Here is a 12,000-nt window from a genome sequence, read left to right as displayed (position 1 = left end):
TTTTTTTTTTTTTCCACACAGCTGTAGTCGACCTGCAGCTTCCCTGCACAGCAGCAGATTTATCCGGGCTGCGAGAACAGCCAGCGGTCCGCTCACACCGATCAAACACCTGTCTGGTTTAAAGCCGCCGCTCCCCACATACCGACATCTCCCGCAGGAGGAATACAGTACGTTGCCATGAAGATGAAGACATGGTGAAATTACAAAGTGCCTTGACACTCACAAATGAGGAATCTGTGAAATCAGACACACTCAAGATGCAGCTGGTTATTTCACCGTTTGAAGGATTTAAATGTCATCTCTTGTTTGTAGATATAATGAGACGCTGTGAGACAAGAGTTTTATCTTCATGCTCCATATTCCAAAACGGTTATTTTACAATTAAACTGGTTCTCACTTAAATATCCAAAACATTTACAGCATCAGTATAATCCACATAAATACAGAATAACAACATAAAGTCAGGTAGCAGGCATGATTTTGTAAAGTATTTGTGCAATTTTAATCAGCTCGATTCTGACTGGTGGTTTGAATCACAATCAATTCAATCACTCAAACCTATTTTTGATTCAAAACAAACGAGGTCAAGATATTTTGTCTCAACCCACTGACTCCTGTCCTCTGCTCACTGAGCTGCAGAGAACATCACTGACTGATTTATTTAGGCCAACTGCGTTAGCTTCAAAGAATCGTATAGTGTTCTTCCTGTATAGCCAAAATTAAATGAAAATGCAATTTACTGATCAACATCACTGGTTAGACGGAGAACGCAAACAAGAACTATTAGCTGTTAAAATGGCAGGACTATTCTCTATGAGTCTGTGGTCCCTCATCGGCAAAATGTTCCCGCACGCTTCCTGTAGAGGGCGTAAGCACACAATCACGGGTTAATTGCTTTTTGTCCATTCCGAGGTCGCCATGTGTCTCCAACAGCGGTGAACACGCTCTCCGCTGTAACGATCATACCGGGGAAAGCCCTCCTTTCACACACAGTATGGGCATAGCATTACATTATTTGCATCTTATTTATTATCCTAATTTTCTTTGCCTTTCCAGGGGTACATTTTTTTTGAAGTGCTGCAGTGTGTGTTGGTCAGTCAATCTTATTTGTTGGTGCTTCGTTCCACTAACTTCAGTTCCCATGTGATGCACTACAAATTATTCACATAACCCTTAGCCTTTATCTTAGAACTAACTTTAAAGCCATTAAAGACAAAAATACAGCCAAATGCTGCCTTTTTTGGAGAATGAACAAATATAAATCTTGTATTTGCATTTCGTCTACTGTCCAGGTGCCCTTGAGGTGCAGTTTTGCCTTTTTTACTCCGTTGAACTGACGTTTGAAACTACTGGATTAGTCATATTTGTAAATCGATTTAGAAACATAAAAGAAACTAAATCTGCAATTGTTTTGTGAATTGACTTTTTTATACCCACCCCGAATATCAATCTCTCAAACTGAAGGCTAGTTAGAGGAATATACACCTAAAGAAACTTCCCCAAATTCAGTCAGTAATTGCTCCACAACTGTAAATCCAGAATGAACAACGCTGGGCTCTATGGATAAGAGACAGGAAGGAGATCTTTCAAATTCAATAATTCACCATTTCTCCATCACCAGGCCAGAGTGACATCTGAGAAACTGAGATTTTTATTTCTGAGCATGAGTCAGTAACCTGCTGCTATTGAATCTGATTTAAAACTTCCAAAATTGCAGCTGTACCAAATCTGATGCAACAGAAATGCAGCACAACAAAGGCCACAGCCCTTTTGAATAAAACAGTACCATGTGGCCTCTTCACTGTGAACGTCTAATGCTCGGCAAACTTCTATAAACAGTGGGTTGGGTTTTAGTAACTGATACAGCCTGCTCCCGGCACAGCTAGGGACCTCTCATTAGTGAACTGTTTCCCTCTCGTATCAGCAGAGGCCTGTCCCACAGAGAGAGATAATCCAGGCAGTGAAATCATCTCTGGTTTCTCTGGTATCACAAAGCTGGCTTACTTACAGCCAGACTACATCCCCATGTTAACTTGTGCTGCAGGTTAGCCTCAGAGGATCAGATCAAAACCTGTCAACCACCCGACCGCTGACCGAGCAGCTCACCATGAACACGGACTCGTCACTGCTACAAAATCCTCACACAAGTGTTTAAAGACGAGAGAAAAGGAGAAATAGATGTTTTCATAGATCCTTCGAATGCTTTTACTGTTGAACTTTCGCTCCTCAAAAAAAAAAAGAAAAAAAAGAATGTGGTTGAATATTAATTATATGTCAGCTGAATATAACCATCAGCATTTCTATACAGTATATTCACATTCCCAACCACATTTCAGGCTTCAGGGACACAAACTGCTCCAACAAAAATAGACCCTATGCATTAACATCACATTAGTGAAGAGCACAGAAAATGCACCGTTTGCATTTTCTACATCACTCCTACTTATTTTATCTTCTGACAGATTCCACATTCCGGATCTTTACTCGCATGCAACACATACAGTTTGAACATGTTTCACTTTTAAACACGTGAAAATCCTGTGAAGTTATTTGGCCAAAAACAAGTAAAAAAAGGCCAGCCAAAGTGCCATATAGTGTTTTTGTGGGCTAGTTTCTGCTTTTGATCTTTCTTGGGGAAAAAAGGCTATAAACCAGACGATGCCCAAAGCTGAGCAGTAATGCAGTGCGGCTACAAGCCCACCAGTTCAGACAACAAACAACTTCAAGGAACCTGAAGGGCCTTCTCTTACCTTGAAAAGTCGCAGGATGTTGGCCACCATGATCGACACGGAGCTGGCCGATGCCCCGATGACGCCCACCACTTTGTCTGGCTTGGCAAAGATGGGCGGGTCTCCATTGGCGCAGCGGACGTCCGAGCCGTCCCTCTCAATGAGCGCCTGGACGAAGGTGAGCGACTGCTCCAGGGCGTAGGTGTCGCGGGAACACGTGTCCAGGATGCGTGCCCCGAGTGTCACGTTGGGCAGCAGCTCCGGGTCCTTGTTGATGAGGTCGATGGCGAACAGCATGGCCTCCAGCCGATGGATGCCCTTCTCCTTCTTCAGCTCGCCACAGGGGACGCCCCTTTCGCCACGGGCGTGCACAGGGAACAAGCCGCCCAGAATGATGTCCCCGTCCAGGCGGATGGAGTGGGCGTACTCCTGCAGGGGCGGCTGGGAGTCGGCCAAAACAGCAGGCTTTTGGGATGCGGAGCACAGCAGCCAGAAAGTCTTCAACATTAGCAGAGACAGAAAGCTGTGGCTGGAGACAGTTGGGGGCTTCAAACCCCCTGCCATTTTGGATTAAAAAGAGCTGCAGGGAAAGGAAGCGGTGATATTATCGCACAATCAACAGGTCGGTGGTGGCGCAGGCGTTGGGGCGAGGACGGGATGAGCCAGAACATGGAGTCTCCCGTCACCCGGGGCAGGGTCGACCACGGCGGGCAGTCCCACCTATGAGCGCTGACTCTGAGGTTGTCCTGTGGTCCGGCTTCCTGTGGCGAGCATAATTGTCTGAGGCAGAACTTCTGAGTCTCTGCCGCTCCAGTTTCACATTCTTCCAGAAACCTGTTGGAGATTCAGACAAAGGATGAAACACTCGATAAGTGATCAATAATACCTTTAAACCAGAGTTCCTTTTTAGGTAAAAATCCTGAACAAAAGCGTTGCCACAGAGTTTCTGTCTCAATACTCTACTTTGATTTGAATATGATGTCAAACACCAGTACAACTGTTTTATCAAATGATAACACTAAAAAGGCTGTTTTTGTGTAAAAAAATAAATAAATAAACCGAAGTAAAAAGACGGGATCATTAATTTTAGATCATTCCATGTCTCCCAAAACCTTGGCTCATCTCTGTCAGTGCACGATGGAAGGTGTTTTCCATGGAGGTTTAATAGTATGGTTTGATAACATGCATAGATAAAATAACAATATTCAGACAGCACTACTGATTTCATATCATCTAAAATCTGGAGACATTTTTCAGTCGGAATAGATTATTAAAATAAATATCCTGTTTATATATATAAACTGTTGTTCCATATATGAACAACAGTTTTGACACCTTCAGTCCGGCACCTTAGCAGTGGATAAGTGAGGAGTGGATCTGACTCGGTGACCTGACTGAGAACCCGATGACGCTATGCATGTCCACCTATAACCGGCAAACCGACTGCACTCGGACACATCAATCATATCAGACACAACCGTCAACAGAACTTTAATTGAGATAATATTTAATCAGTTGTGAAATTATTTTCAGGAGGAACACCAGAACACTGATCAAAAGGAGGAAATCTAGAAAATAAAATCATAATTACTTGTGGAAAAAATTGATTGACTTTGTATTTCATTTAATGTTAAGTTGGCTTCACTTTTCAGACCAGAAGGCTGCATCCATTTCTCTATACCGTCTCTGATGTGACCGGCGAAGATGTTCAAGTTTACAAGCATATAAAAACAGAGAGCAGCAGAAAAAAATGTCCACAACAGATTATTTTTTGTGGATCGATTCAAATAAATTGCTTCCCCCCCCCACCTGAGAGCTACACCCTGTTCACCCCGCTTGGAGATACAAAGGTTTTCATACCATCAGGCTTAAGCCTGCATTTTCAGCAGTATTCTGAATCTTTTAAAGAGGATCAGTGACTAAAAGTTTAGTCGCAGAGGAAAACAAATGCAGAACCAGTAGGTCGTACATACTTTAGTGTACATGATATTAATCAGGCTGCAGCTCACTGAAATAAAGTCCCAATACTTCTTAGCAAGAATAAGTCTGATCCTAATAAGTTAATGGGAAAACAGCCTGCATAGGTTATAAATATAACTGCTCACATGCCCTTCAGAACTGCACACAATGGACAGCACACTGCACAATTACACTAAGTAGTAGCTGTAACTGACTGAATTGTGGCAACTTTGGATTCTTTAAAGCCAGGCATTAGACTGACACAGTGCTGTTTAATTTGCAATTACACCAATGATTATCACAAAATGAGTTTAATTTTTAAAAAAAATAAATAAATACGCTCAGCAAGATTTATTTAAAAATGTCATGCACACCTGCATGCTTTGGTTCGCCACGGAATATAACAAAGAGCATTTCTTGCTTATCTACAAAGACTTTCGAAAACAGCCAAGAAAAATAATTACTCATACTGTGTAGAGGTGGTTTGAGACAGACTATTGTCTGTAATAATTATCTGAGGTGTTTTCAATTTTCAGATAAAGAAGTGTAATTATTGTGCTGTTTAGGATCACCGTGTTCTCCACAGTGAACAAGAGGTAGAAAATAAAGAAAAGAGTTCCTGTTTAAGGCCCGTGGGATTGTGGTCCTCCCTGTACGTGACCGCAACAGCAAAACTAGAAGTTAGAAAGGTGGGAAAAGAACCTCTCCTTTGATTCCCATTTGATTTGACAGTAATTGAACTTCACATTGTGCTGTCTGAAAAAGCAATGTAAGTATTCACATCAATAAACAGAGAAAACTAAATGGGAAAACTATAAAAAGATTCAATTTAATGAGCAGTAATTGGCAAAATGCCGGTATATTCAGTCTTTAAGCACCTGCCTGCCTTAAAGAAACCGAGAGTTGTGTACCAGTGGCATTGTTTCTCATCCATTACAGCATTCTCTGAAAATAAAAAATAAAAACATCAGTACAAAACTTCAAAGGAAACTGCACTTCTGACCCTTGATATTGTACATAACATAACTACCACACATTGCCAGAGAACCTGCAGTCCCAGGTCCGGTCTTGCCCAACAGGTAAATGACCCCAGAAATACATCTAAGAGCGTGAGCTGCGAAGGAAATATCAGACCAATCTGTAACGGTCCGCTACGGGTCCTGATCCCAATCCAACTGACTCAAACCTGAGAGACTTACTGCAGTTTTCTCAGGACGAGTCAAACTACCAGATGAAAAAAGCACAAAACGTATTTCACTGCAGTGAATACCTCAGGAGAGAGTCCTACAAAATATTAGGTTTAAGCTCCCAGTGTTTTTGATTTGTTTTGTTTAAAATATGTTACATAGAAAAGAAAAAAAAATACATCGAGAACATCTGGCCAGGTATGTTCTGAGCAATCAAAGCCACACAGCAGGTGAAACATCCCAATACACTTTGCTGTGCAATGTTTTTATATTTAATATTCATTATTTTTTGTATTTCTTTTTGTGCGTGCGTGTGTGTGTATGAAGCACTTTGCGTGTTTTAAAAGGGCTGCATAAATGAAGCTTCACTTACTTGTTTGTAAGGTTAACAAGCAGGAAATCAAACCAGACAGGAAACAAAGTTTTAAAACATGTCAAAAGTCACTCATCGTGATGCAGGATGACCTTTCAAACTGGATAAAACCGGCGCATGTTATCCTTCTAGCTTAAGTGTGACACCTACTTTTTAATATGTACATAGGAAAAAATGTGAAAAATAAGTTTGTGGTGGAACTATCTGTTCATCAACTGTACCTTTGTGTGTGTCCTGGCTTCATATTTGCCACCAACCAAATATTCACACTTGACTAAGATGGCCTTTTATCTCTTCAAGCAAGAAGTAGAAGAGACCAACGAGCTGCGTTCAGACGGGGGGAAGCCGCCTGTAATACTTATTGAATCTGATTCCTTCGGACTTCTAAAGGCTTTTTAGACACCATTGTTTATTCCTTTATGATCCAGTATGTGTGGCGGGCTGATTTATTTTAAACCCTCCCCAAATGTCAAGTCTTTATTACACACGGTTCCAGTCCCAATCTCCATCTTCAGGTCAGAGCACTAAACCTTAACGGAGTTAATTAGGTTAGGTTAGGTAGTTACTTTATTAATCCCCGAGGGGAATTTTTTTTCGCTACAGCAGCATACAGAAGCAATAAGATAATAATAGTATAGATAACAATAATTGACATCACCTGCGTGTGCAGCTGCAGCGCTTTAGTGTTTGCTTTCATGAGAGCTCGAAAGGGTATAAAATGGCAAAAATGGTGACATTTGGCCAATATACCCAAAAATCAAATGACAATATTGTCATTTGATTTTTGGGTATATTGTGCTGGTATGATGTGTTGACTGTGTATTTACTTTGTATTTACTTTGTAGAGTGATGCAGGCGTGTCTACATACTGATGTACAGTGTTACAGTGTATGTGTATGTCTATGTACATATATATATATATATATATATATATATATATATATATATATATATATATATATATATATATATACACACATATATATACACATACGTTCTTTTTTGTTTGTTTATATATAAATGTTAAATGTTTATACATTGTAGAAAATTACTCAGGAACTCAGGGAAATTATTAACATATGCGTACATTTGATTTGAAACACAAACGACTTTACAAACGTGCAATAAATAATGACCACAGCGAGTAGACACGTGCTGCCACTTACAATAAAATTCTTAGTGCATTTCTTCTCAGTCCATGAATGGTTTGTTTACACTGTGTGGGACAGGATACATATCAATTTTGCTATGAACTACAGGAAAGTCTTTCAGAAACCTCGGTCCTATTCAGTGTTAACTAGGTAAAAATCAAATGTACAGACATTATGCCTCCAGTGATAAAAAAAAAAAATGTTGGTCATACTGAAGAGCTCAATGAATTTCAGTGTGGCGCTCTCACAATATCACCTCTTTGTAAAAGATCAGAGGAGGATAAGCAAATCATTCATCCTCCTGTTGGTTGACAACTTCCATGACTGTGCAGAAGCACCAAAACTAAATACTGCATTCACTCAATATAGAGATAAAACAAAAAGAGCTCCTTTTTAATTGAGAATAGGGTATTTCAAATTCTCACCCTGACCTCCTCTTTATATAGACTTTGTCACTGTATAATGACATCACGTTGTATTCGTGTTTCTCTCCGATTAAAAGAGTTTGTCACTTGAATGGAAACATACAAAAAGCCATTTCAGAGCGTTGGTTGTAATCACCGGTGCTGTTGCTCTTCTTTTGAGGAACGTTTCGGGGTGACGTTAAACTCACCGACTCTGTATTCTGGAGTAAAGGAAATATGTTGTTTGAAGTGACGAGGCGGATACCTCTATCTGTCAGTCTGATGGATAAAGCTAATCACACAGAGCTGAAATGTTCAGGTGTCCACATACTTCTGACCATGTATTTTATTTAAACTGATGATGCAGTAAATGTCAGGGCTGCTGATTGGATGACCATCTGCTGGCAGTAGATTTAGGGCCGGGCAATATATCAATATTATATCATTGTCGGGATATAAGACTATTGCCTCAGATTTTGGATTTCATATCATCATGTGGCATACATTCTGTCTTTTCTTTGTTTTAAAGGCGGCATTAAGTTAAGTCATGCCATTTTCTGAAATTACAAACCTGTGCAGTCCTATTACTGTATTTGCCTTTACTTAGTTATTATATCCACATCAACTGATGATTATTGATCAATAATCTCATATTTAAAATATTTTGTGAAAGCACCAACAGTCATCCCTGCAGTAGTGCCCCATTAGGATTTTGAGACATTTGGCCAAAAATATTGGGACATTTGATTTTGTCTCATGGCCAAGCTTTACCAGGAGGTGAATAAAGTCACTTTGCTCTTATTGGACGCTGCAGAGGGAGACATGACATGCTGTCTCTCTCCCCCACTTTCTATGAAGCTCACTGTCTCATTATTTCTCTTAATTTCCCTTCCTTTACCTTTTTATGCGTCCTCTCGCCCTTTCATCCTTTAACACGATTTTCTCTACAGTGTATGCATCGCTCTCTCGCTCTTTCTTTCTCTCTCATAATCGTACATGTTATTTCTCAAACACAAGTTCATCCCCAGGCAAATTTAAAACACGCACACAGACACACACACTTTTTTTTCAGGAATTAACCACATCTGAACTTAAAAAAAATCGGGCCATGAGTGCGTGACTTCAGTTTCATTTTCATTACGCACGCACACGAGCGCAGACACACAGATGAACATGGTTTCTTTCTCATCCAAGACACATACACACACACACACACACACACACAGACAGAGCGAGACATGCACTCGCACGCACGCACCCAATATAATCTCGTGCACAAATCTATACAGCGCAAACTTGAAGGCGCACTTCATCGCCGCGCGTGCACAGACTGGAAATTCAAAAGTGCACTCACACATTTGCACGCATGAAATCGGCAACACGCGCGCACATACGTTCGCTCGCGAGCATTTGGACACGCACGCACATTGTCACAGGTGCGCAAGCATGATAGCCTACTCCGTGAACGATTTTACACGCGCGTGTGAGTTCGATTCTCAAGTTACGTTGGAGCAGGATCAGCTGGAGTCATAAAATACCGAATCTGATCTGAAATCAGATGAAACACACAAGTGAACAGTCTGAGATCTATTGATTGATTGCTTGATTGATTGATTGATGGCTTGATTGATTGATTGAGTCTACTAGTGGAGTTACAGAATCTGGAGAATGTTAGTGCTCTTCTCTCCGTAATAACATCAGCACTATAAACCTTAAGTAGCCTCTCGTCTAAAAAAGAGAGGTGTGTGTTAATGAGCAATAACCTGCAGCCTGCGCATTTAATTAAACCTAGATTGCCTTCACCTGTTAATTGTTTTTCAGCCATAAATGTTGTGATGCGTTCAGGTGCCTACCTTTTTTTTTTCCTTCTCTGCAGCCGGAGCAGGTGTTTCCTCTCAGTGTCACAGGTCAACCAGATGTTGTGTCTTCAGCTGTTTCTCACATCACAAACATTGTTCGATAAATTCTCTCGCAGGAACTCAATCCAATCCTGCATCAGCATCCATACTGGCAAAATATCAAATCCAAAATCCACTTAATTTTTTTCCTTTTCTGCACTTACACATGAAGGCAGATCCTAGTCCTGACAGAGAGGCGATAAATTCCTCCAAATATAAGGTTTCTGACAACCTCGATCACCTGCAGGTGTCGGTTCGATTCCCTGCCGCTCAGCCTGGAGATGACGTCCGGGTCTCTTCCCCTGCAGCCCTTGCTGATCTCAAATCAGTGTATCGGACAGGTCACTCCAGTAAAGACATGCATCACATCAAGCGTTGGGTCCTGAAGAGAGAGAGAGAGAGAGAGAGAGAGAAGGGGGCTGGTGGGGAGAGAGAGGGGGCGCGATTTTTCTCCGCTTCTCGCAGCTCTCCAAAGTGCGCGTGTAGTGCGGCTGTCCTGCATCATAGGAAACACCGGGTAACACGGGCGGCTCTGAGGCTCAATCACACCAGCCGAGTTTAGGCTGAAGGAAGTCTGAGGGTCTCCTCAAGTTCCCCGGTCACAGAACAGGTGTCAGATTTGAGGAGGGAAACACATGATCCCGTCCTGGTGGGCACTAACATATCAAGAGCCGAGAGGAAGAGTGCGCGCGCGGCTCGTGCAGTCACACATGAAGTTAACGAGCTTTCTTCATGCAGCCTGAGAGAGATGTTGAAGGTGGAAAGCAGTAGAGATGGAAGCAGGACGCCCCCGAGCGGACAAACTGCCCAACTACATCCAACCGGTTGCTGGTTCTAATATGTGGCTGCATCAAACACACATGCCTATATTGATCTTCCTTAATTGCTTTCGCCAGATTCATACAATTTAAGCCTACTGAAAGTTTAAAAGAAAGGTTTAGTTTTTTTCACATCTATCCTAAAATAATACTCATTTCATGTACTATATTGAAGTGGAAAATAACTACAGACCTTTAGTAAGTACACGTGCTGTACTTGTATGTAGGTCTACTTGTGTATAAATACTATTTACATCATATGCGACTTTAAACTTGTATTTCTTCGACAGCTAGCATCAGACTTTATGAAGAATAACATCCTTATATTAAAGGTAAACAAAGTACTGTGATGATTAAGCGATATCAAATTAAATAAAATACTGTTATAATAACGTTAATGCTAAATTCAGCAATAATTAAGGTTAATTTGGATATTTTTTTTATCATAACGTATTAACCTTTTATGTTACAACTAGAGGTTGTGGATGCAGTAGGGAGGTTCCAAAGATATTTGTATGGTTATAAAAGTATTAATTATCTGGATTACATGAATGTGAATACAAGTTCAAAAGTACCTCCAAATGCAAAATGTCTATAAATGCCAGTTTTTCAATGAGTTGTGTGTATGAACCACTTACTGCAAGAACAGACCGAGAGTTGAATTCCATCATTTGATTTCAATCTGTAAATTACCTTCTGTGGTGTCAATATAAGTGACAGAATCAGTGTTACTCAGAGCAACAGCAGACCAACCATCTGCAGAGTTTTATTGAATGGTTTGAAGGTCAGCCTCACTGTGTGGAGCTTCAGTCTCCTCCCACAGAAACATCACCATCTGCTTTCTGAAACTCTTCTGTCAGTCTGATGTTACTTATTGTCTGATTATGTATTGTATATAGTGTGTGGAAAAAAAGGTTTTGAGGAGTGTGAAAATATTCCCAGACACCTTTCATTGATTGTATTTTATTGATGACAGTACAGAATGAATAATAATAATAAAAATTTAAAAAAAAAAAGCGTACAGTTCTTGAATAGATCTCTGATTTGATGAATTGGTCCACAATAAATGTATCTATATTTTAATCAATGATAAATTGTTTTAAGTCATTTATCATTTAAAAGATCCAACTGTTCTCTGTTGACACGTCCTCCAATGTGAGGACTTGCTGCTTTTCACTGTTTTGTATCACTGTCCACTGAATATCTTTGAGTTTTGGTTGTACAATACAGAACATCTGAAGACACCTTGAACTCTTCTGGCATGTTTTACTAATTATCATTATTAATCATTACATTACATTGATATGGCAGCCCTCTATCTCCAAAGCAACTAACAATAAGTGCACTCAAACTCAAAGAGGAACCAGAGCTAGATGTGTGCTTTTTTTCGTGTTTAAAAAGTGAGATGTGAAATGGAAAGCAATACTGTAAAATTAATTCTACTGGTTTCTGAAGGAGTTTTCATTGCGTTCCCATTGAAA

General features: G+C 40.4%; 1 protein-coding gene across 1 annotated transcript in view; it reads right to left on the bottom strand.

Annotated features, from left to right (window-relative positions):
• The window catches only part of LOC138206115 (metabotropic glutamate receptor 8-like), a 163,584-nt gene extending 153,245 nt beyond the window's left edge, over window positions 1-10,339 (bottom strand). Inside the window, exons 1-2 of the mRNA XM_069162617.1 lie at window positions 9,657-10,339; window positions 2,751-3,563 (exon numbers count right to left, since the gene is read on the bottom strand). Coding sequence (XP_069018718.1) covers window positions 2,751-3,293 — 543 coding nt within the window. The 5' untranslated portion in view covers window positions 3,294-3,563; window positions 9,657-10,339. The remainder of the gene's footprint in view (window positions 1-2,750; window positions 3,564-9,656) is intronic.
• Window positions 10,340-12,000: the final 1,661 nt, after the last annotated feature.

Source organism: Embiotoca jacksoni, unplaced genomic scaffold (assembly GCF_022577435.1).
Source record: "Embiotoca jacksoni isolate LCO1_2020_lvr unplaced genomic scaffold, fEmbJac1.0.p SCAF_3, whole genome shotgun sequence".
NCBI lineage: Eukaryota > Metazoa > Chordata > Actinopteri > Embiotocidae > Embiotoca > Embiotoca jacksoni.
Note: the sequence above shows the minus strand (reverse complement) of the source record. Positions and strands in the feature narration are given on the sequence as shown.